We start from the raw sequence: 24,218 nt of genomic DNA, 5'->3' as shown, positions 1-24,218 counted from the left end.
TAGATTATAGAATTTAAAATTTTATAATAGCTACATTAGAAAAATGAAATTAATCTGGTAATATATTTATATTTATTTACCTTATCTAAAATACTATTTTTATAAGTGATCAGTAAAATTTTTATGATGAAAAAGATTTGAACTTAGGTATGTCTTTTACAATTATAGTACATCTTAATTCAGATACCAGGTTTTATCAAAAATACTTGATCTATATTTAGATTTTAAAAATTTACAGTTGAAAAATAGATTCACAGACCCGGTATTATTCCAAACATACTTAAAAGTTTCCCCAGTAACTCCAGATTTTTAAAATTTAAGTTAATAAAAATTAAGCAGAATTAAATACTCACTTCCCCTGTCACTTTAGCCACATTTCAAGTGCTCAGTAGTGCCATAGGGCTAGTGTCAACCATTGGACTGAGCAGCTCTAACATAATGAGAGCTTCACCACTTTTTTCATTGCATTATGCCCTCTTCATGCCATAGCTTTGTATTACATCACCCCAAAGTTCCCAATGCTCAATTGAAATGTTATCTTTTCTTTTAGACTCTTGTTTTGCTACCCTCTTCCCAGATAGAACTGGCTCTTTACTTCTTCCTTCTGAGACTCCTTACTTTTCACATAATGCCTGTAATACTTTACCAACCTTATGTATGCCTTTCTCCTTCTAGACTAAAGAGTAGGCTTTGTTATTTTTTGAATTCTCATGACCTAACATGGGTCTGGAATGCAGTTTATAGTCAGTGAATTTTTGTTTAAAGCTTGAATGATTGTAATTTCAAAAAGGAAATATAGACTTTAGAGAGTTATTTTGAAAACAGTATGTTGGAAATGGAATATAAAGGTCAAATTGAACAACATAGTGTAGGAAGTGATCCACTGCTCTTGCATTTCTTCATTATTTCATTTACCCAGATATGTGAGACACAAAGGCAATTATTACATAATCCATGCTGATAAATACTTCATAATCAGGGTAGACACATATGTTCAAACACAAATATATGCATAGAAGATACATTATTACTGTTTTAGCCTCCATGATATTGTTTGCTGCTTAGTGAGACAGAATTCCAGGGTTTAATAGGATTTTAGAAGTTTACCTAGTTAACTCCCTTTCCAACCCATGAGATCCCTTTCAGCATGGAGAAGTTTTGATATCTTTGTGGATAAGTGGTCATGCAGCTTTTCTGTTTGGACATTTTCAAGGCTAAATCATCCATCCTTTACAGGATAATTCTCTTTGCCAAGAAATCTCTGACATCAGTTTCCTTGCAATAAATGCTTTTACAAATGCCCCCCATCAAAAGATTTTATGAAATCCTTGATAATCACTCCAACAGAATATAAGCTATGCTAACACAGAAATATTTATCTGTTTTATTCAGTGATCCATCTCCAGTGTTGTCTTACTTTTCTCTCATTGCTGAGACAAAATGCCCGATACCCAAAATTAAAGAAGAGAAGGTTTATTTAGCTCACAGTTTGTGGAGCTTTCAGTCCATAATCAGCTGGCTCCAAGGTAGGGTGGCATTGTGAGTGGCAACAGTTCAAGGCACAGAAGACAGCAAAAGCAATAGGAGCACAAAAAGGGGCGTGGGGGGAGAGTAAGCCTCTTTCCCTCCCTTATATTGTAAGCAGGCTACTCGCCCCCAGGGTGGGTATAGCACTCACACCATCTCCATGCCCTCCTCTTGCACAGGATGGGGATGTTTACAAAGTAAGGACCCTGGCCCCCTGCTGAGTCACTTAGTTAAATTTACAAATTTCTCAAATTGACATAATGAACAATATTCTAGAGGGGTAAGGGCATGTCCTTTACACCCTAGGATGTAGAACTGCTGAGTTACTTATTTAAGCTTCTAGACTTCTCAAGTTGATACAATGTATCAACCTTTACAAGTGTCTAGAATAGTCATGGACAAATTGCAGACGATAAATATTTGTTGAGTGAATTAATCTATATTAGCAGGCTTCAAGTGTGACTTCAATTTTTTTATTCATAGATTTGCTCCTTTTGTAGATGGCTATTATACATTATTCATTGCTGTTGTCTGACCAATCCTTCTCCTCCATGATACTGTTAAACTTACTGAACCTTAGATTCCTCATCTTTAAAATATATTAATAATACCTCAGATGATGTCTATGAAAATACTTGGCACTGGCCTGGTACAGTATTTAGTGATGGTAGATGTTGGATGAACCTGCTGTGGAATCAGTACCACATCCTCTGAGCCTCCACTCAACCTGGTATTCCAGGAATGAAAGATGATTTTTAATTAATTGCTTAAATTATAGCAAAACATACAGAACAAATTTTCCATTTTAATAATGGAAAATTTTTCCATTTTTCTTCAGTGTTAGAGATCAAACTCAGGGTCTCACACATGCAAGACAAGCACTTCATCACTCATGTATACCCCCAGCCCTCCATTTTAACAATTTTGAAGTGTATGGCTCATATAAATGACATATTATCTATAGTTTTATATTGTCTATGTTCAGTTATTCTTTATTAACCAATGCAGTTTCTGTATCTAGGTATTATTCACTATATTACAACTATTTTGATGATTCGCAGTACCAGAATAAAACAAAAACAAAAACAAACAAATACAACTATTTTGATGAGAGCATACATTGAAATATTCTTTACATATATAACTAACTTTTGTCTTATTTTGCTAGTACTTTGCTTAGAGATGTTACCAGAAAGCTATTACAAAGTGACATTGTTCTGGACCTTGAGACATAAGTAGGACTCCCCCAAAGCGAGAAGTAGGCAAGGTCCATAGATATGGGAAAGTCTGATGTGTTTGGACAACTTTGGATACAATTTAATCTTGAACTGAACCTTATTTGATGCTTTCCCACCTACTTATTTTGTTTATTTTGCTTCCCCCTTTGAATCTATGTTCAGTTTTTCTCTTTAGAGTATCTTTTTTTCCTAAATTGTGTTGGTTGCTTTTGAATATTGTTTTATTGATAATCTTGCTGGCTGGTTTGTATTTATCATGGCTTCCTTAAATCAGTTTTCTGTGTACTGGCAGCTTTTCTTTAACTTAAGTGGTATAGTATTAAAAACTTACATGTAAATGGAATATATGTTATATGTTTAATTTTTAAGAACACATCCTAATTATAAAAATAACTGAAAAATTTTAAATATAAATTTAACTATGATCCTCTAATATCTGCCAGTAACTTTTAAGCCTGATTTAATTTCTAATGTTTATTGATGATTTAGAGAGGAACAGATATGTAATGAGACTATTCAGATAGGGGATGTCAAAACCAAGAGAGAAGGCAAATACTTGGAGTGGGATACTAGCCAGTATCACTGAAATGTATTGGAAAAGGGGAGAGTTACAACAATGTCAGAGAAGTGGCAGGAGCCAGGTCCTGCGTGGTTTTGTAAAGTATCCTTAACTCAATGGCAAGCTTCTTGAGGTTCTTGAACAAAGAAATGACATTATCTCTTTTATGTTTCAGATTGATGCTATTAGTCAGAATTTTCCAGTGAGACAGAAACAATGGGAGATGATAGATAGATAGATAGATAGATAGATAGATAGATAGAAAGATAGATAGATAGGAAATTTGTTATGGAAATGGGTTTATGAAATTATGGAGACTGAGAAGTCCCATGATATACTGGCTATAAGCTGATTGTATAATTCAGATGAGTCCAACAGCCTGAGAATCAGGGCTGCTGATGGTGCAGCTCATGCTCCAAGGCCAAAGATCTAAAAAACTGAGTTGAGGGAGGGCAGTGGTATAAGTCCTGGAGTCTGAGGCTCAAGAACCAGGAACTTTAATGTCTGAAGGCAGAAGAAGATGAATGTTCCAGCTCAAGAAGCAGGAAAGAATTTACCCTCCACCTCTGTGTTTTATTTGGGCCCTCAGTAGCTTAAATGATACCCACTCACATTGGTGAAGGTGATCTTTGTTTGGTCTACTGACTCAAACATCAGTTCTTCCAAAAACACAGCCAGCTAATATTTACCAGCTATCTGGGCATCCTGTAATCCAGTCAAGTTGATACATAAAGTTAACCATCACAAGTCTGCCCATTTTTAAGGTGGCACCCATATGCATCTCCTTAACCCATACTTGATCTTGAAATGAAGATAGAAACAAGGTCATAGTTCTACCTAAGGTATATATCTTTTCTGCATACAACCCCAAACATGCTAATCACTTCCCTAGAAGAGAAGGTAAATTTTTTGAGTGAAATTTACTCTTCTCCTAATTTCCTGCCATTTATATACTGCGATGTAGCAATACTTAAATACTGATTAAAAGTTATTACATCTTTTGTTATGATAAAACAATGAGGGAGAAGAAGCAATTTATTTAATAAATGTATATATACACACAAACATTCATAACAAAATAAGGAAATATTCATCACCATTACATTCCTTGTTTCTGTAAGCGGTCAAAAGTTTGTAACTGGGGCTGGGGATTTAGCTCAGCGGCAAAGCGCCTGCCTGGCAAGCACAAGGTCATGAGTTCGGTTCCCGGTACCGGAGAAAAACCAAAAAAAAAAAAAAAAACAAAAGTTTTTAACTAATATTTATAACTACCTTATTCTACTATCTATTCTATATTCCCTTTGGGTTTTATCATGAACCTTATCTGATTGTGGTTCCTTACCTCATTGTGACATATACCTTCATTTCTAAAGGTTCTGGGCTATTTATAGTGCTGCCTGCATTGGGTTGTTATAGTTTTTTGCTGACCTAAGTAGCAGTGCATGGTAATACTAAGATACTAAGCAATCACCTGTGTGCTAGGCATATTCTTTCTTATCTCCATTGTGGAGGAGTAGTCCTAATTACCACTTGGTTGTCAAGATCAGTCACCTCAGCTCATGCTGAAACTCTTTTCTTGGCCTGTTGACTCAGAGGCATGGGGAGCCCAAAGTGAGTAGGTGGCAGTCTTAACTTTCAATTCAGGGGTATCAGTATTGTGTTTCCTATTAGAAACATTCCTTCTTCTAGAGCTTAAACCTCTGGGCCAGCAGAAAATGAACTCATGGGAACAGAAAATAGAGATTTTACTAGTAAGTCACTAGTTAAAATGGAGAATTATATTACTCCCATTTCTATCCCTTGATTGCTGGACCTGTGAGTCCTGGCTGTCAGAAAAATAATACCATGTATTAAACATTTATTTAGAGTGTGGAAAGCCTCTGGACAACCTAGCCCCAAATTTACAAGGTATTGCTACCTAGCTAGCTCTGTTATTGAATCTTCAAAAGGCCATTCAATTGTTCTGTCAAGCCAGATGCTCTAGGATGATAGGGAGCATAGTAAAATCAATGAATTCTATGAGCAAGAACCTATTGCTGCAGTTCTTTGACTATCAGGTGGGTTCCTTGTTTAGAAGCAATGCTGTATGTGATACTGTGATGGTAAATAAGGCATTCTGTAGTGCATGGATGGTCGTTTTGGCAAAAGCATAAGCATAAGCATGAAATCCATATCCAGAGTTGTGTTCAATCTAGAAAGGATAAAACTCCACTATTTCATAATGAAAATGGTTCAGTATAATCATTTTACCACCAAATAGCTGGCTGATTGCCCTGGGGAATGATGTCATATTGGGTGCTCAGCATTTGTGTCTGCTGCTGGCAGATTGTTGCTCAGGAGTGGCTGTGGTCAGCTTCCCTTGGTGAGTGCAAGACCATGTTGCCACCCTTCAGTAGCTTGCATACCACTAGGTGGTGGAAGTACCATTTACTGAATTGGAGAAAACAAAAAGTAAGAACTGGTTGGCAAAGGGTGGCATTCTGTTTTAGCTGTGTTGAGTTTGAAATACCTGATAACCATGGAGAGATGGCCTAAGTAGTTGCATATGTGATTAGGGGATTCCAAGAAAAGTACAGTCCAGAAAAGTGAATTTTGGAGTAATCTCAATGGAATGGAGAGCAGAAAAACTCTATTTGAATGAGGAAATAGTGTGAGGAAGTTAGAAGGCAGTAACTATACATAACCCTTTAAATTTTCCTGTGAAGGCGAACAGAGAAATGGAAGAATACAAAAGGAGAAATATGTGTGGGAGTCAGCAAACCATAGAAGAAGTGTTTAGAAGATTATATTTTTGGTAGGCAGTAACAGTAAGAATGTTAGTGTAGATGACCTATTAGAAGGGGTATATGCAAAGGCCTTAGAGGATAAAGATGGTGGGATTTGAGCAAACACGGAGAGCAAGCTTTTGATAAGATCAGATCTTCATCCACAGTAACAGAAGAGAAGTCAGAAAGAATATGTGAGAAGATTAATCCATGCACTCAACATTGAGTTCCTGCTGCTACACTATACACTGGCAGTATACCACTAAACAAGATCAAGTCTGTACCTTTGTGAAATGAGTGGAAGTGTTCCTACCCTTATTTCTGTTTCTCACTGAACCATGAATTAAAGGTCATCCTTTACAAAACATTGGAGGCAGGGATATTTGGAATTTGAGGAGAGAAAAAATGTGGAAAATATTGTTTTGGAAAGTAGAAAAGCAAAACAGTGGAGAAATGTGGTGTGATTTCTGGGCAGTATAAAGTGACTTTTGAGAATTAAACTGTGAGTTTAAAAGTGAGGCCAGTAAGCTTTTTTTGTTCCTTAGCGCTAGTGAGATGGTGGGGCAGACACAGTATAGATTGGTAGTGGCTTCAACCAGTTTGAATTAAGACTTTATTAGACCAGTTTGACCAAAAAAGTTGTGAGAGAGTTAAAAGTGTTTGCCATGTGGTGGTTTTAATGAAAGACCATGGAATCTGAGCAGGATAAGAAGAGAACTGAAGACCTGATGAGTGATTGATGGTAAGAAAGTGATAGTCAATGAATTAATCTAAATAGCCAAACAAGGAAAATATATTCCTGTTATATGAATAACATTTTCTCTGTGGAATATATATTTGAATTATGTAAGGTTAAAAAATAGAGCCTAGTGCTACCACAAAAAGATAACTAGTTGCTTATATATGCTGTGCTTACTTCTTTTTTTTTTCTATGATAATTTTCAGGGATTTCATTAGTTTTTTAGGGGTGTCATAACAACAACCACAAACTTGGCCATTTAAATAACAGAAAGTTATTTTCGCATAGTTCTGGAGATTAAATGTCTGAAACGATGATATCAGCAGTATTGTCCTGTGAGGCCTCTTGTCCTTGATAAACAGATGGCCATCTTCTCCTTCTGCTTTTATGTGATCTTTTCTCTACCCTGTGTCCAAATTTCCTGTTCTTGTAATGACACCAGTCATACTGGATTAGGGCTCACCCTAATGACCTCATTTTAACCTAACTGCTTCTGTAAAGATTCTGTCTCCAAAATCTTCAGCCATATTCTGAAATACTAGAGAGGAAAGACTTCAGTAAAGTTTTGGAAAGCACAGTTCACCCATAGTGATACTTGTTTTTTGTTTTTTTGCTTTTTACAATTTTTGCATAATCGCGATTATTCCACCAGTAGTTTTTGTTGCCATGTTTTACCTGATAACATTATAAATTCACCGTTTTCCCACTTGCTCCTTTAGCCTTCGTAAGAATTCAACACCTGCAAAATACTTTGCCAAGTGATTACATGGCCAAATCTTAATCACTCTTCTGTTTTGAACATTTAGGTGTTCCCTCTCTTCTTTTTCTTCTATTATAAGTAATGCTGAAGCTTTTAAAATAAAACCTTTTTGGAACTACTATCTAGAATATATAAAGAAGTCAAAAAAATCAGACCCCCCCCCAAATTTAAAGACCCAACCCAGAAATGGGCATCTGAAATGAATGACATATCTTAGATGAAGTAGAAATGACAAATAAATATATGAAAAAATGTTCAACATCATGGATTATTCAAGAGATGAAAATTAAAACAACACTGAGATTCTATCTCACTCCAGGAAGAATGGCTGTTATCTACAAATCAACCAATAACAAATGCTGCTGGGGCTGTGGAGATAAAAGAACCTTTCTTCACTGGTGGTGGGAGTGTAGACTGGTGCAACTTTGTGGAAATCAGTGTAGAGATTCCTCAGAAAACTAGTACTAGAGGTTTCATTCGACCCAGCTATTCCCTTTCTTGGTATCTTCCTAAAAGAATTAAAAGCATCATACCACAGCAATACATGTATACCATGTTTATAGTGGCACAGTTTGTAATAGCTAAATCTTGGAAACAATGCCCATCAACTGTTGAATGGCTTAAGATGTGTTTTTTTATGCAATAGAGTATTGCTCTGCCATAAAGAACGATAAGCTTGAGACATTACTAGGTAAATGGATGCACTTTGAGCCCATACCCTTAAGTGAAATAAACTGGACACACATATGTAAATACTGCATTGTTTTTCTGGTGTGAGAAACCGAAAGTGTAAGTAAGAACTAAAATGTATAATCGATATTGTGAAATAGGAAGAAAATGTTCAAATACAAAGGGGAACTAAGGAAGAGGGGAGGGGAAAAGGAAGGAAGGGACAAGAAAAAATGAGAAAAGAAGGGAAAAATGGAAACAAAGCTTTTGTAAATAGGGAGGGGAAGAAGGGCTGAATAGAGGGGAGGGAAGTGGAGGGCAAAAAAGAATCAAGTTATATCATGTATAGGTACAAATTCCCTATAATATATGTGATCGTGCTGTATACCTAAAATGTACCAATAAACTTAATTAAAAAAATAAAACCTTTCAAGCTGGGCACGGTGGCACACACTTGTAATCCCAGCATTCAGGAAGCTGAGGCAGAAGGATCACTACATAGTGAGTTCCAGGCCAACCTGAACTACATTATGAGACCCTGTCTCAATCAGTCATTCAATAAATAAATAACAAAACCTTTTCTGTATTTGGGTTATTTTTCTAGAGTAGAATCTCAGAAGTAATCTATTTTATGAAAAACATTAATGCATATTGCAAAATTGGAAAAGTATTGAATTTTTTGTTTTCTTTCCGAATAACTATTTTCTCCCTTCCTGTAGCAATAGACTGGAATGACGTTAAGAAATACAAATATGGTCCCCGATCAGAGCGTGCGCTTCATTATCAAGGTAAGAAAACAGCAATTTAATGTGAAAAATTTTTTATTTGACATTTTCCCCATCAAGCATTTGTTCTTAAAGATCTGATTTTACAAATAATTCACTGGTTAAAACAAAAACAAATATTGTCATTTATGGAGATGTCTGTCAAATACAGTATACTTTATTTTGAGCTGAAAATCGGGAAACCTAGATTCTAAGCATAAATAATACCAATCTAGCTTTATAGTTTTAGGCACAGTTGCTTAGTCTCCCAGGATTTCCATAGTTTTTACTAGTTTAGGCTCCAAAGGAAGGGAAAATTGGGTGGTGTATTTCCACAACTACCAATAATACTCAGTATACTTTAAAATAAAATAATTGAACTACACAAAATTTCAAACCCCTATTTTACCCTAGAATTTTACCTGTCATTTTGATGTTTGTCATGATGACCTATATACTATAACATTTTTTTCTTTAATAGAAACTACTGACATCCTGGAGCTAGGTAAGATATTTTTTTCATTTCTGTTAAATAAGGGGAATTACTAGACCAGGGATTAGATTTTAACTGGTTTTAGTCCACTAGGAAAAGAATTCCACGTGTCTCTGCTTATAAACCAGTGAAGCTTGTGCTGTTGTCTGCCAAATTAGCCTAGTAATTAGTCTTAGCTGTCATGTCAAGCCTGTTTATCAGACAGCCACAGAGCAAGTATATCAGTCAGCTTTCCCATCACTGAGAAACAATACCCAACTCGCACAATGTAAAGGAAGAAAGGTTTAATTTAACTCATGGTTTCAGGAAATTCAGTATATCATTGGCAGGCTCCAAGCCAGAAACTGGGGAAACGCATGGCAGAGCAGAGCTCTTAGTTCATGGCAGCCTTTAAGCAGAACAGGGGGACAGTTGTTCCAGAGAGGAGTAGGTGAAGGATCATATACAGTGTTCAAGGCCATCTCTCTATACCCTACCTGAACCTACCCAGGAGTACCCTGTACTAATTTGCAAGGCATTTCTTAATCCAATAAAGTTGTTGTGTCAGGATTAATAGTCACAACAAGCCAAGAAAGGAAAATGAACCAAACTGAAGCTAACTCTTAATTCACTGAATCTAGAACTAAAACAAAGTCTCAATATATAAATCAAGAGTTTGGTGAAATTTTCCTAGAAGATATTACTCATAAGATAAATTTAACTGAAATTAAATTTAAAAGTTTTCTAGTGTCACAAGTGGTGAGGACAATATCAAACTATTTATTAGATTTTAGAGGTTCTTCAATATGAGAGTTTTGTTCAGATTGGGTAAGGTTTATTTTATTAATACTTACGGATTACTGGACATAGTAAGGTTAAAAAAAGTTGAGTGCATGATTTAAATAATGCGATATTTGTATACTGAAAACTGACCAGATTCATACAGGTTTGTGGAAGTTCTTCAAAGGAACAATAAAGTTATTCACAACTAAAAATTTTTTTTCTAAATTTCTAAACAAAATAAAAACTGAAATATTAAAATATTATCAAGTAGCAAGTCAAGTAATACTGCATTTGGTTTTCATCCCTGCTCGTGTACTTCAGAACTAAGATTTGAGGAATAAAGCTAATATTTTACAGTCAACTTTTGGGATTTCTATATAACATCATTTTTAGTGTCTTACAGTCTTTAGACTCCTTCTACATGTTTCATAAATGTTGATGTTCTGATACCTTTATCAGTTTTTGTTCAGTACTTTGATATATTTTATTACTGCAATTTCATGTGTCCAGCTCTGTTGTTATCACTATTTGCTTCCTCTTGCTTTTTCTTCCTATGACATAGTACTTTCCATTGCCTAATGGTACACAAGATAACATAAAGCAGAACATCAGATGAGGAATCAAAACTCTTGGGTTCGTTGAGAACCAACTCTTGCCACTTAGTAACTGTGCGACTCTGAGTCAGTCTTTTCTCACTTATAAAATGGAGAAATCCCATTCTGCCTACTTCATAGGGTTGTAAAGAACATTATATATGCTAACAGATCTGAAAACATCTTCAAGTCTCTCGAATAGTTTTCAATTGTGAAGGAATATTATGTTCAGTAACTGTATACTCCAGACTTGACTCTAAGTAAAATCTTCTGACATTCTTTGAAATGAAGCATTAGGACTGTGAGCTGAAGAAATGAATGAAATGAAATAATGTAGATAAAAATGCCTCCTCTTTGTAAACAAATGGTAGTTATTTTTATTATTCCTTACAACTTTCCTCAAGTATAAGTTGGCAGTGGAAGAAGTATTGACATAGGAGTCTGTCAGAATTCAGTCAAATTCATATTCCCCAATGATCAGTTTTATAACTTCAGGCAAATTACCTAATCTTTCTGAACTCATTTCCTCATCTTTAAAATAAGCATAAAACCTACTTAAACATGGGAAATATTGAACTAAGCTGGTCTAAGGAAAGCACATGGAAAGTATTCAGTGGGATTGCTGCTGCTGTTTTTGTTGCTGGTATGAATAATAGTAACAGTTGCAGTTCAGTCATGGCTGTAAACCTGTTTGTTGACAGGGTGTTGTTAAAACATGTACTCAATTTATATAAAGTATATGTTAGCAAGTGATGTTAAAATTTGAAAGTTTAGTTATCCTCGTGAGACAATTGGTAGCACAGGCATATACTCTGATATAACTTAGTCATGCATATTTTGTGTTCTCCCTTGAGCACAGAGGGCAACCCCAAATATCAAACTGACATAAAATTCAGTAGATTAGTGAAACTTCAGTGTTGGGGAAGAAAACCTTTAGTCTTACCTCATCCATCATTTCACAATATAACACTTTGAATTTCTTATTTTGAACTTCTCAAGTTCTTAAGGATGTACAACCTCCTTAGAGAAATTGCTTCATATTGGACAGATACTTAATTGGGCCAAAATGTGTTTCCTTTTCTTAGCTACATTTTAACTTTCAGGACCATGTGGAACATGTTTATCCAGTTTTTACTCATTGGCCTCTGGTTATTAGAAAATAGCTCTAAGGATTACCTTCTCATTTTCATTCTGACACTTTCCTAGTTCAAGCCACCATTGTCTAAAACCTAGAATTATTGGCCTAGCTTCCTAGTCTTCCAGCCTCCTGCCTTACTTCCATCTTGTCCATTCTTCACGCTGTTGCCAGGATGACTGCACCCCCAACCTCGCTGTACCTGGTGTATGATATGCTCTATACCTCCATACTGCCTCCATCTGCAACTTCTTTTTGAAACTATTTGTCTTTTAAATTCCAACCAGCACTTACACCAAAATATCCAGGATTTAGAATACTTTTTCCTCATAACAATATGCTTTTTTTCTGTGTGAAATAAACAAAAAATGTTACCTTTCTTTTTGAGTCCTGCTTATGTTTTTATCCTTTTCTTAGAGGCTCAAGGTTACTTCCTCTGGAAAGCCTTCCACAAACCCTTCAGGTACTCCTAAAGCACTCTCTGCTTCTCCAAGTATAGTCCTAACTACAGGGTACTACATTTAACCTCTACCCCTCACTAGACTGAACCTCTGTTTGGGCGAGGGTGATATTTTGACCATAGCTGAGTTCAAAGCCAGCCTAGCACCCAGAATAGTACTGTAAATATTTGTTGGATAGGTAAGGAAATGGCTTTGAGTCTTTGTTTTCTTATTCATCCTAAAAGTTCATGAACTACTGCTTCATTTGGTCCTCAGGTGACATAGTTTTGAGTCTCTTTACTATAAGATCACCATTTAAACTCTGTCTTCCTTATAGTTCTCGAAGTATAGCTCCCATACTAAACTTAATATCCCATGTGGATGTTACTAGTGTAGAAAAGAGTAAAACTGTTACTATTTACTGCTTTTCTTCTTTTCATTCACCCCAAAAACTTTTTTTGGGAGATAAGGTCTCTGTCTACAGTCCAGGCTGGCCTGAGACTTACTGTGTAGCCTAGGCTGGCTTTGAACTCATGAGATCCTTCACTTCCACCTACCATGGGATTGCAGGTATGCACCACCGCTCCTGGCTACTCAGAAACCTTTACTGAGCCTCTATTAAGTTGCAGGCACTGTGTTAAGCAGTGAAGATTTAAAAATGAGTGAAAAATAGCCCCTAACCATAGAGTTTATGTAAGTAATTACGGTGATGATGTGATGAGGATGAAAATAAAGGCATGAACAAGATATGCCTTTTGTACTTTTAGGAGGAGATAGGTACATGGTAGTGTTTGTTCTTGGGATACAAAAAAGTCATAAGGTTATGCAGCGTTTTTGCTGAGTTCCAAGTCACTGGGTAGAAGTGACATGGGCAAAGATATGAGGCCAAGAAAACCAAAAGTTTATTTTAGAAAACTCTTAAGAGTCTTTCTAGCTTAAAAGTTGTAATTCTGTTTCTGTGAAGCCTCCCAAGTCCAGCTTGCTCTCATTTCAGGGTAACTGCCTGCACCTCTGAGGAAGCCGCTGATTTCTTCTCCTTGCTCAGTCCTCTCATTTCTGTTGCCTGAAAAAAACACTAAATTTCCTCTAAGGTGCTTTTTTTTTTTTTTAAATAAAAATATCTCAAGTGACTTTCTCATCTTTTTCAAAGAGAAAACTACATGAAATGTTACTGAGCATTATCATAGTTGAAACTGTTTATACCAACCTTCTACTCCAACCTGGAAGCATTTATGACAGACTGAACATACTAAATCTCTTGTACTCTTCTGTGCATGTATTTTTTAAAACCAAACTCCAGATGGTAGAAAGTACACTGATGAAATCATTGCGTGCATACCAGGTGCTGAGCTATCTCCCTTTTTAGCCAAAGCAGTTGGTGAGCTCTTCACTTTTAGCTGGGAGATTACCTCATGATATACCGTGGTACCTCGGTTCACAAACTTGATTCTTTCCACTTTTCTGGTCACAAACCAATTGGACAAGAACCAAATCAAATTCAGTGGTTAGGTTCAGTGTTGACCTTTTGGGGAAATTTGATTCTTGTCCAATTTGGTTTGGACTGGGATTGTGCAAAGAATTAAGTTCGTGAACTGAAATACAACCTTATTTAAAAGGGCACTAGTGATATACTTTGGTTCCAGTTATTTGTTTTAGGAAATTTTATTTTGTTTTGATGTTTTATTTTTAGATGAGTCATTAAGAAATAACAAGCTAATTTTAAAGGACTATGGACATTGTTTTAAGAATGAACTATTGTGTATCCTATAATTTAGCCTTAGCCAAGTTATTTTAGAATGATTGTTTTTATTGAGTATGCCACAATTTGTTAATAATCTGAAAAGTACCAAGAAAGCATAATATTGAAGGTAGGATTTATGGAAAGGACTTGCTCTAGCAGATTTTTAAATTATGAAATTATATGAAATAGAATGCTTTCAGTTCTGGAATAGACAGACTAATGAGAGGAATGGAGTAGAGTCCAAAAATAGATCTAAGGATGTATAAGAAATTAATATAAGGTCAAAATGATATTTCAGATCAGTGGGGAGAAGATGCTGTGTTCATAGATGGGCTTTAAGCACACTTGTTGGATAAAGAAGAAAAGAGAAAGCTAGATCTGTGCCTGATTTGTTTCAGAAAATAAATAAATTTCAGGTAGATCAAACATTTAAATATTTAAAAAGAGAAACCAGAGAAGTCCTAAAAGAAAGCATGAGTTAATTTTTTATAATACTGAAATGAAGAAAGCATGATGTGGAAGCCAAAGAGACCGTAAAAGACCGAGAAACCCAGGGGTGAACCATATCAAACAGAGACAGATATCTCCACCGTGTCTGACAGACAGGAGCTAATATTCTTAATTTTCAAAAACCTCTTAAGCTCTGTGAGACAATAAAATATTACCTCAGCACAAAAATAAATTAACTGCCTGATAAGCCTCAAAAGATCTTTAACTTCATTGAACTGTAATAAAAGATCAAAATGATACTTCAGATTGGTTACCAAAATTAAAGAGATTTTAAAACACAAGTTTTTGTAAAGGCATAGGAAACACCCTCATGCACTTCTGATAGAAATACAAATTGGTATACTCCTTCTGGAGGATATGTCAGCAATTTATATTAAAATCTAAAGTAGGCATACTCTTTGTCTATTAATCACATCCTTTGGAATTTGCCCCAAGGAGATAATCTTAAAAGTATTCAGATATGTATGTATACAGATACTCATAAAAATGACAAAACATTTAAATGGCCATATGGTTGTTATATTGTATAAATTATGATACATATGATCAGTGGAGAGCACTATTAGCCCATTCTTGGAGTAGGACTTCTGATTAACGTACAGATTGATTATCTGTATTGCTTTTGGGAATTTGAGTTCTACATATCATAAATTTTACGAAGTGTTCTTAAAGAGGAATATAGCCAAAATAGTAACCAATAAGCATATGTTTATTTACACAGTATCTGTCTTCCCCTTTAGAATATGAGCTCCATGCGGCCAAAACTTTGGCTTTATTATTATTTGCTATATATCCTCAGGGCTAAAAACTAGGCTTGGCATATAGTAGATGCTCAATAAATATTTGCTGAATGGCTAAATAGCAAGAAAGAAAATTCATGCATTCAACTAGATGACTTCTTTTTTTTTTTTTTTTTTGGTTTTTCTCCGGTACCGGGAACCGAACTCACGACCTTGCGCTTGCCAGGCAGGCGCTTTTTGCCGCTGAGCTAAATCCCCAGCCCCTCAACTAGATGACTTCTTATGCTTTACATTTTATGGACCTTTTAATAGTACAAAGATAGTTTTATGTCATTTGTAAGAACCTTTATATTAAGAATCTTATTTTCCTAATAATAAATGTGCTTATGAATTTATAAAATATTTTCATAAGCGTGATTCAGTAATATAAATGAGATGACTGGATTTTTCTCATCTGCAAAGTCTGAAACATTTTGTCCGTAACTTCAGTAAGATAACTTCCAGTCTCTATCACAGCACCTCATTTTATTCACTTCAGATTCTTTTTATTGCCTTATTTGTTTGTTTATGTTATATCTCATCATATGCCAGAATTGTTTTATTGCTTAGCACATAGAAGATGCTCATTAAACATGTTGAATAAATAAATTAAAACATACAAATTACAGTTTGGATGTTTTAAATTATGTTTAAATAATTGAAAACACCCGAAGTATATATAGTTTAAATGATAAATTATACTGTGTTAGTTAATAATATTAATCTTAACAGTAATCCCTGACCAACTATGGAACAATTTCCCTGTACTACATTCTCCAAGCGTCTCACTACCTCATTATCCTAATTTATAAAATTTTAACATTATTTATGTTAATATTTACCTAATAATCTCTACTTATGTCTAGACTCAAAGCTCTGTGAATTTAAGAGGCATGCCTGTCTTGTTCTAACATTTAACACAGTTCTTTGTACTTGGAAGGAGTATAAATATTTATTGAGTGAAGGATTATGTATAATTGTACGAGACAGATATCTCCATTTTTCAGATGAGTAAACTAAGGCTCGAAAGCATTAAGTAATTTTACTCAAAATAGTTTGATATAGAAACAAGAATTTAACCAACATCTGGCTTTCAAATATCACATTTTTTTCATCCTGACTAATAGTTTCCTGACTCAAATTTAAGCAGAATTCCTTACCAAAGGAATCTTCAAAAATATATATCCTCAGACCACACTTGGAGGCACTGAATGAGAACTTAGGAAAGTAAGTCCCTAGACTTTGTTTAAAGAAGTGAGGAAAACTATGAGTATGGTTTGAGAATCAATGACTTAGAGAGTAGGTTGGCAAATGACTGTTTGAGGACCAAATCCAACCTTTTGCTTGTTTTTGTCAGTAAAGTTTTAATAAACACAGCCATGCTCGTTCAATTACATGTTGTTTATAGCAGCCATCACACTCCAAAGGCAGAGTTTAGTCACTGTGACATAGACTGTATGGCATACAAAGCGTAAATTTTTTTCCTACATTAATTTGCCGCATCTTTGTCCACTAAAAAAGCTTTTACTTTATTAGAATGTGTTTGCAGTACATGAAGTTTACTACAGCTTGGGACATAAAATACATGTACATAACACAGCTTGTTTATTTTTAATCTTCCCCTTCGCACTCCCTCTTTGGCTTTCTCTGTCTCTAAATCCTTTTTCCCATTTTCATTCTTGCTTTATTATTCTTAGCTCGTGTTTATGACATATAGTGTTTATATTCATTGTGATTATTTGGTACTTGTACATGGAATATCTTAAATCTTCATACTTCTATTTCCCTTCACTCTCTCCCCTTGAAAATTCCTACTCTATACTTTGCTTTGCCTGTAATTTCTTTTGTGGCTGTTTTCGTACTTGCAGGTATAGAAGACCTATAATGTCTGACTTCTTGATAAGCGTGATAGTAGTCATTGTGCTGTCCTTATTAAATCAATAAAAAACACCTTATTTTTGCAATTTACCTAATATAAAAAGACTAGGCCTTAGATGACCCAAATGACCAGGTATAAAAAAAAATACTAATCTAGATAAGGTTCAAGCCAGTCAACCATCATGTTGGGTGGACTACTTTTAACAATGATTCTTTTTCATTGAGTTTGTAATACGGGTTTCCTAAGTGGCATAAGGATCAAGGTGTCTCATCTGTGTACTTTACAGCACAGGAATTGATTACCATGATTATATGTATAATAGAGAACTGTAATTAATATGCATTAGTTACTGTGGTATCCCTGATGCTGCTCTGATTCTTAAAACCAAGGTCTCTTACATGCTTTTGGTCAGAACTCAAGCTAATACTAGCAATTATCCAGGGCTGACCAGACCTCTAGGCCTGTGCTGCCTAAATACTAGCTTTTAGTCATACATAGATACTTAAATTATTTCAAATATAATAAAATTTAAAATTTAATTTCTTATACTAACCACGGTTCAGATGTTTGGTAGTTACATATGGCTAGTAGCTGTTTCATTGGACAACAAACATACAGAACATTTGTTTTAGCACAGAAAGTTCTATTGGTTGTGCTGCTCTAGATACTAGAGTTTGAGAGTCTCAGTTCAATGAAATCTATTTGATTTAATCTTTCATTTGTAAAGATGGAATAATAATTTGTGTTCTTTTTCTAACTGCAAACAATAATAAAATATTTTCAGCCCTTGATGTAGGTCCTCTCAGCTAAGAGCAATTTTTTTATTAAATTTTGATAACCTCTTTAAATCTTGACTCCAGGAAATATCTGTCTCATTTGGACCATGGACTGTCTGGTCATGATGATTAATCATTGGCTAGTTTGTGAAATGTTTCAGAACTTTGATATGTAGCCAAATCTGTTTGGCTTAGCTAAGGATGGTGGGAAAGGGACCAGTTTTAAAACAGAAGCTATAAAGCCAGTAGAGTGTAAAGTCTTGGCAGCATCTTTTAAGTGATTTAGATTTCATCATTCAATGACTCATTTTTATTCCCAGCATCTAGTGCTTTTTGCATGGCCCAAAGGGGCCCTATGCTGCTCCACTACCAAGGAAACTTCAAGAAATGCTCGTTTGCTACAGTGTTTTAGCTTGTGAGAGTCTCTGGGACCTTCCCTGCTCCATCATGGGGTCACCACTAGGTGGGTATTAGGAGGAAATTTGTAATTAATTTTTTAATAAAGAACTTGATAATCTTTTGTGGTCCAAGGAAATTTATATTTAACAGCCAGTATCTTAACGTGTTTTCCTGGCTTCAGCATAGTGTCATCTTAAAGATTGTTTTTCTAGCAGTGTTCTTTAAATCAAGAGGCTAAAATATTTTGTAGACTGCATAATTTGTTCTTAGTTACTGTCATCAGAAATGCTTCCCATGTCCTACTTTTCCTAGATTACCAGATCTTTGTCCTTTTTTACACCAAAGTAGTGAAGCTATGGCTGGGAGGAGAATAGGATTGGGGTAGTTAAAAGAAAGCCAGTTTGAAGTGAGAACTCAAGTATAATCTCACTCGTCTGGCTTCCCCTCCCCTCAAATCTTTTCCCCTCATGTTTCCAGACAACCTTTCCTTCATTCTTCCTAAGATGAGGAGATGGGATCTAACTGCATTGGGTGTTAAAAGCTGTCACTTGACAACAATAGGGGCCTCTTTAGGAGACAGGTTATTCAGAAGGAACCTCCCCACTCACATTTTGCCTCTTCTGATCTTTTTACTGTGAGCTTCCTGGCCATTTCCTGGAGATACTAGTGTATCTTTCTCTGGCATTTTTGCATCACTTCAGGGACTAACATGAAAAACGTCATGTTTGGTCATGACCTAAGGTCAATCTGGGCATGTTGGCACACACCTATGGTCCCAGCACTTGGGAGGCTGAGGCAGGAAGATTGCAGTGAGTTTGAAGCTAGCCTTGGCTACGTAGTGAGTTCAAGTCCAGTCTGAACTGCACAACAAGACCCTGTCTCAAAAAACTGAGCCAAGAAAACAAAAAGAACCCCACAACACCTTACATCAGTAATAGCAAACCTTTAGAACCTTCAGTGATACAAGCAGTCTGTTGTAGCACACGTGCTGTAGGTTCACCACCCCTGTCTTAGGTTTTCTTGAGACCATGATTTTAAAATATTAAAAGAGCCAGCCACTCAGGTCACCTAATGCTTCCCCCCAATACTCCTTTGGGCCCAAAGAGGAAAACAAAGATGTCTTCTTATGCTTAAAACCTGTCTGCAAATGGCTTAATGTTTAGTGTACATTATATCTCAAAAGTGTTATTTTTAGGAAGTTGACTGTGATAGAGATTTCTATTTCCTTTACAGGTCATTTTACGTGGGACAAATACCTAAAAGAAACATGTTCAGTCCCAGCACCTGTCCATTGCTTCAAGCAGGTAATTGATTCTCAACATCATTAGTATATGGGAGACAAGTATGTTTATTTTGTTGTTGTTGGGGTTTTTTGGTTTTGGTTTTGTTTTGTTTTGTTTTGTTTTGTTTGTTCTTAATCAGTATATGATGTGGGAGCCCTTTGGCTTCTTACCTGAGGACTGCAGAACAAACTTGCAGAACAAACTTGGATGGGAGGAATAGAAACTCAGCAGATAAATTTGGCTACTGTAAGTTTTAGCAGCATTCTTCTCAGCTTCATCCCAAGTCGTGCTCTTTTCTTCTTCTTCTTCACTTTGAGGATATTGTATTACTAGGGGAAAGATGCCAATTTTAATCGTAGCTCTTAATTCAGACAGACAAGACAGAGACTTCTAGCCCTTAGATGGTACCTGAAAGTGAAGCAATATGTCTTTCCTTGTACGTAACACACTGCCACGATCTTACTTTTCTTTAAGACTTATGACACTAAATCCCATTGGGAAAAGTTTTGGGAGTTCGTCAGAGGTCATCCAGAGCTTCCCACATAGAATTAAATGTTCCAAACAATTTATAAGTGATTTTGATTGTGTCAGTAACTGATAAGGCTCGTAAGCAAAGAAATTACTCCTAAATAGAGCTAAACATGAGGAAGTTATTTACATTTCTCTTCCTTTATTACTCACTGATTATAACCTCTGTCAGCATTTCATTTTGAGTTCCATTTTCTAGGTAAAAATATAAATTCAGAACATCTTTTCACTTCAAATGACAGGGACTAAATTCCTATTTTCACCTGAAACATGTTTTTAAAAGTCAAAATATAGTAAACAATAATTTTCAAATCACCAATGACCAAGCAACTAAACAATGATCTCTGAGACAGGGGCAACTAATAAATTGAGCCCTGTGTGATTTTCCAGCTTCCTGCCTGGAGAGTTTTTAGATCATTGTTCACAGAAGGGAAATGTAGGTTGATATAGAAGATTCCCTAATTTAAAGAAATAAGAGTCCAGGGACACATTAGTAATACCTACCATATGATTCAGCCATTTCAATCTTAGGTATTTATGGAAGAGAAAAGAAAGTCAGTTGGCCTTCTATGTGTGGATTTCACATTTGTGAATTTGACTGATTGCAGATAAAAAATGTTTGGAGGAAATTTGTGCCTGTACTAAACATATATAGGTTTTTTTTTCGTGTCATTATTCCTTAAACAACACAGTAAAAGAACTGTTTACATAGCATTTATATTGTATTAGATATTATGAGTAATTCAGAGATGATTGAGGAAGATGTGTTGAGATGATACAGGAAGATGTGTGTAGGTTATATGCAAATGCTATGCCATTTTATATAAGGGACTTGAGCATCCATGATTTTGGTACTTGAGGGACATCTTGGAATTAATCCTCTCCGTACACTGATAGGCAAACTGTATATTTCTTTGTGAAATTTACACAGGATCAGTCATAGCAATTTTATTAGTAAAAAAGTAGAAAAAAACAGATGAACATTAACTTATGTACTACTCAGCAACAAAAATAACTGAATTACAAGTTGAGTATCTCTTATCCAGACTTTTGAAGACCAGAAGTGTAGTGTTTTGGATTTCACATTTTTTCAGATTTTAGAGTATTTGCATATACATAATGAAATATCTTACAGATATGACCCAAGTCTAAACATGAAATTCATGAATTTTAAGTATACTTCATACACATAGCCTGATGGTAATTTTACACATTCTTAGTGTGCCTGTGTTTTGAATGCAACTCATCACATGGACTCAGGTATGGAATATTTGACTTGTAGTATTAACATTAGTACTCAAAAAGTTTCAAATTTGGGAATATTTTGGACTTCAGATTTCAGATTGGAAATAACCTATTTGATATATTCAATAATGTAGGTACTTATCAAAATAATTATGCTGAATTAATGCTATACAGAAAAAAAGTACATCTTCTATGATTATATATAAAACTAGAAGGTGAAAACCGGTCTACAGTGTAGAAAGTATATAAGTGGTTGCCTGGGCATCAGGGTCTGGGAGGGGCCAGAAAAAGGGCTACAAAGGAACATTCACGAGTTTAGGGTGATGGTCACACTCATTATCTTGATCCTGGAGATGCTTTCACAAGTGAATACATATGTCAGGACTTGCCAATGTGTATATAGTTTATTTTATATCAATTATATGAGTTGATTTAAAAGTTAATATGAAACTAATAACTCCACTCCCAGTGGTACTGTAGTCTGTGTGATAGAGATGCAGACCACTATGTCCAAGGATATGGTAGCTGAATAGAATGTAGAGGTTCTGAAAAGAAAATATTATACCCGAACGCATAAGAAGTTGGAGAAGATAGAAGGAGAAAGCATTAAAGCAAGTAGACTGTATGTGATACTGTTATCCTTTTTTTCCCCGACTGGTGTGAGGCAGTATATGGTGCTTCAGAAGAAAGTAAATTTTCCCTTCATCTTACCTTATACTGTTTCTTCAGTATAAAACCTTTCCTAAATGTTAGGGCATAATTCAAACTTGTCCCTGGTTCAGGTGTAACCAGTTAGAGTCCAAAGCATACATTTTCTGTTATTTTTTTTTCTATTAACAGTCTTATTGAAAATGCAGTTTACTGTATTTTTGTTCTGCCTAATCCCTACGGCTTGTTCTTCTCAGTCCTATACACCTCCAAGCAATGAATTCAAAATCAGCATGAAATTGGAAGCACAAGACCCCAGGAACACCACATCCACCTGTATTGCCACAGTAGTTGGATTGACGGGTGCCCGCCTCCGCCTGCGCCTTGATGGCAGTGACAACAAGAATGACTTCTGGCGGCTGGTTGACTCAGCTGAAATCCAGCCTATTGGGAACTGTGAGAAGAATGGAGGCATGCTACAGCCCCCTTTGGGTGAGTTACTAGACCCACGCTCTTCCCAGCAAATCTTTTACGTCCCCTTGTACATTCTGTTATGAGAAGTATAGAGTCCTTGCCTAGCTCTTTACTTTTACTTGGTCCCTACAAAAGATCCTATCCAAAATGAAATGAGCTGCAAAATCTTGACATTTCCATCTCTACATTTTAGCCTGTTATGTCTAAATGTCTCTCAGACTCTACCTTTCCCAGCAAGAAAGTACACCTTTCTTTCTTATCAGTACCCATTTACACGAAGAGAGAAAATTGAAGGTGGTCTTTCCGTTTAGTGTATTTCAAAAAGCCCAAAGCTAAAAATACAGATGTAGATGTGCACACACACACACACACACCACAGAGGTTTCACTAAATCCAGTAATGATGACAAGGCATGAGAGAAAACTCTCCTAGTAAAAACGATGACTGTTGTAAGAATCTCTTATCTCCTCCCCCTCCACTTAGATTTTCACTTTGTTTGTGGAATTTTCTCATTTTGAATCTGTTACTTTGCTTAAACTACTAACCCCACTAGATTTTTCTCTTCCAAATTAGAGTCACTTTTTTTTCTTGACCTCAAAATACCTAACAGATTCATCCCATCTAATCAATCATGGTTGAAGTGGGTCTTAATGAGCTATAGAGAGAGAGGAATGGGTTATGGATTTTAGGCCATGGTCCCCTCAGGAAGCTGGGCTAGACTGAGGATAGGGAATATGTATCATTTGAAAGCACACCCTAGGGTCTCACTATGCAGTTCAGTCTGGCCTTGAATTCACTATGTAGCCCAGGTTGGCCCTGAACTCCTGGTGATCCTCCTGCCTCAGCCTTCCAAGTGCTGGGATTATAAGATTGCACCACCATACCTGGTTTATCACATGTAAATTAACTACAAATTCTTAATACATATTTGATCTTTGTCAGAGAGGTTATAACACCAGTGCTCCTCAAACTCTTTAATGGAATTGAAAGGAAAAAAATGCTTCCAAACTCATTCCGGGAAGCCAGATAAGGATCCAACTAACAAAAAGAAAACTACAGGCCAGGCTCTTTAATGATCATAGACACAAAAATCCTCAATAAAATATTGGCAAAAAGAATGCAACAGATCATCAAAAAGATAATACTTCATGACCAAATATATTTCATCCCTTGGATGCAACGATGATTCAACATATGCAAATCAATATATATAACACCACATAAACAGAAGCAAGGACAAAAATCACTAGCATATCAGTAGATGCAGAAAAAACTTTTAATGAAGCCTGATAAAATCCCTAAATAAAATAGGTATAAATGGATCTTACCTCAATCTGATAATAGCCATTTATGACAAAACAAAAACCACATCATATTAAATGTAGAGAAGCTGAAATCTTTCCTTCTAAAATCAAGAACAAGGGCTGGAGATATAGCTCAGCAGTACATTGCCTGCCCGACCAAGCACAAGGCCCTGGGTTCAATTCTAAGCACAAAGACAATAAAATCAGG

The 24,218-nt window shown here is 35.7% G+C and overlaps 1 protein-coding gene across 6 annotated transcripts in view; it reads left to right on the top strand.

Moving 5' to 3' along the window:
• Positions 1-24,218, top strand: part of Scmh1 (sex comb on midleg homolog 1 (Drosophila)) — a 152,089-nt gene that overhangs the window by 25,067 nt on the left and 102,804 nt on the right. For 3 of the 6 annotated variants that reach the window (XM_013507792.1, XM_013507790.1, XM_005410586.2), the window contains exons 4-7: positions 8,977-9,045; positions 9,503-9,526; positions 19,762-19,832; positions 22,490-22,724. In XM_013507792.1, coding sequence (XP_013363246.1) covers positions 8,977-9,045; positions 9,503-9,526; positions 19,762-19,832; positions 22,490-22,724 — 399 coding nt within the window. Of the gene's footprint in view, positions 1-8,976; positions 9,046-9,502; positions 9,527-18,449; positions 18,593-19,761; positions 19,833-22,489; positions 22,725-24,218 lie in introns of those variants that run through there. The other 3 variants (XM_013507788.1, XM_013507791.1, XM_013507789.1) reach the window with 2 other exon arrangements.

This window comes from Chinchilla lanigera, unplaced genomic scaffold (assembly GCF_000276665.1).
Source record: "Chinchilla lanigera isolate Chin_1 unplaced genomic scaffold, ChiLan1.0 scaffold00136, whole genome shotgun sequence".
Classification (NCBI taxonomy): Eukaryota; Metazoa; Chordata; class Mammalia; order Rodentia; family Chinchillidae; genus Chinchilla; species Chinchilla lanigera.
The sequence above is the reverse complement of the archived record's forward strand: the minus strand, read 5'-3'. Positions and strand labels throughout refer to the sequence as shown.